Here is a 2,018-nt window from a genome sequence, read left to right as displayed (position 1 = left end):
AACAACTAAACATAGCCTAACACTGTACACTTTCATCTACAACAACTAAACATAACCTAACACTGTACACTTTAGTAAACTTTCATCTGCTACAACTAAACATAGCCTAACACTGTACACTTTAGTAAACTTTCATCTGCTACAACTAAACATAACCTAATAATGTGCACTTTAGTAAACTAAATACAACCTAAAAACACACAATCTGTAAACCTTTTCTTCTGAAACATCACTTGTAGGTAAATTTTTGAGTATTAACTCAGGGATTAAAACAAGAATCATGATCAACTTCAAAGTTGAGATCATAAGAATATGTTAATGGTTTCATAGTTCTCCAATTCCCATGCAGAGAAAACCTGAAAGATTTGTTTAAAATATAGTAGTCAGTTGTCCAAATTAAAACAAAAAGTTGTGTTCCCAATACTGCATTACTAACATAAACAAGTTTTACATTACATAACTCTTTTGTATGTACGTACATACGTACGTACACACATATATATACGTACACACACGAAATATTCTTCTATCTTACTGCTATTAAACCAGCTCTAATGGAAGACTTACTTTAGTGGACTGAACCCTTGAGGGGGCGGAGGAGGAGGAGGTGGTGGAGGCGGGGGTAAAGGTGGTATCCCCGCTTCTCTACGCTGCAACTGACATTCTAATTCCTGCACTGCAGACAGTGTTACGAAGGAAAGTTGCAAGGTTAGTTGAACACCAGATAATCATGCAAGCCATGCTGCATGCAATCACCAAAATTTTTAGAATTTTTGAAATTAAACGTGACACCTGACTTCCCATGCTTTCCTGTTCACCACATGCTAGGTTACTTGAAATACGTTTACAGAGGTTACGATGAAAAGAGAAGTAACGTTATCAATTCTTAATGTGCATCAGAGCAAAAAACAGAAGCAAGAAAAATGAAAACAACTTAATATTCTCCTTGATAAGAAAAAGACAACTTTAGAAGTACGTTTTAGGCAAAGGTATTGCAAATATCTTTGAACTTATAACATCAAAACACTACTAAATTTAATCAAAAATAATTATTTTTACAAATCAAAATACTTACATTTTAACTCACATGACAGTACTAGTGAATACATAGGTTTTAAATCAAGAAGAATGTAACTTTCAGAACATGGGTATGCGGGTTTTACTTTTTCAATAACAACAAATGATTTTCAGACACTAAAACATAAATACTGAGGGTTTGGTTTTTGCCACAAGAACATTACTTTCAGACACTACCAAACGACTATGAAAGTTACTCAACGAAACATTTACTTTTCTGATAAAAATAAATATACTGTCCTTAGAAGGCACCACTATAAATTAGCTTTGGAAACTCACTTTCATACATTAACTATTCATAATGCTTTCAAATACACAGACTTAATTCAGTTGTTCAAACATCCTTTGTTTGAATGTAACATGCATCACTACCATGCTATAACAAGGAACCAATATTTGAGTAGTTTAAAAACTGAAAGCTGGTAATTAAAAATAAATTGAGACATTTTTTTTTTCTCATGAAATAAACATATTTATTAAAACTTTAAAAAGCTCATCAAAAAAAGTAAACAAAGATTGTTCTGTACCTCTGTGCTGAAGAATTTCTATTTTACGTTCGGCTGTATAAGTTCTCTGTTCCGCTTTTTCCACACAATGTTCTAGGATTTTCAGCTTCTCTTTCCAAGGACTAGTCAGTTCTTCCTCGACTTCCTCTCTTATTTCCATTCTCAAATTGTTAAACTAAGAAAAAAGCATAATTATATAGCTGTTGTTAAGTAAAAATCCCATTTATAGATTTTTGTTGTCTCTCAAGCAAACATTCAGTCCTCCCAATCAGAGCTGAGCATTTCGGTTAGTTTGATTTTTACTTTATATTCCCGTACATTCTGTTTGTCCAAATGTGGACTTACTGGTTGAACCCACAGTTCTTGCTTAAAAAAATGGATAAGGCATAAAGCCAATAATCATCAGAGGTGCTAAGCCTAAGTTCCAATAGTTTT

General features: G+C 33.0%; 1 protein-coding gene and 1 long non-coding RNA gene across 13 annotated transcripts in view; both read right to left on the bottom strand.

The window, feature by feature from the left end:
- Positions 1–500, bottom strand: part of LOC111086575 — a 2,254-nt gene extending 1,754 nt beyond the window's left edge. Inside the window, exon 1 of the long non-coding RNA XR_002611310.1 lies at positions 57–500. This is a non-coding gene — a long non-coding RNA (uncharacterized LOC111086575). The remainder of the gene's footprint in view (positions 1–56) is intronic.
- LOC106462599 (shootin-1-like) overlaps positions 1–2,018 on the bottom strand; it is a 34,414-nt gene that overhangs the window by 13,868 nt on the left and 18,528 nt on the right. For all 12 annotated transcript variants that reach the window (XM_022389897.1, XM_022389896.1, XM_022389898.1 and 9 more), the window contains exons 10-11: positions 1,605–1,758; positions 568–676 (exon numbers count right to left, since the gene is read on the bottom strand). In XM_022389897.1, the coding sequence (XP_022245605.1) occupies positions 568–676; positions 1,605–1,758 (263 nt within the window). The remainder of the gene's footprint in view (positions 1–567; positions 677–1,604; positions 1,759–2,018) is intronic.

Source organism: Limulus polyphemus, unplaced genomic scaffold (assembly GCF_000517525.1).
Source record: "Limulus polyphemus unplaced genomic scaffold, Limulus_polyphemus-2.1.2 Scaffold1205, whole genome shotgun sequence".
Taxonomy (NCBI): Eukaryota; Metazoa; Arthropoda; class Merostomata; order Xiphosura; family Limulidae; genus Limulus; species Limulus polyphemus.
Note: the sequence above shows the minus strand (reverse complement) of the source record. Positions and strands in the feature narration are given on the sequence as shown.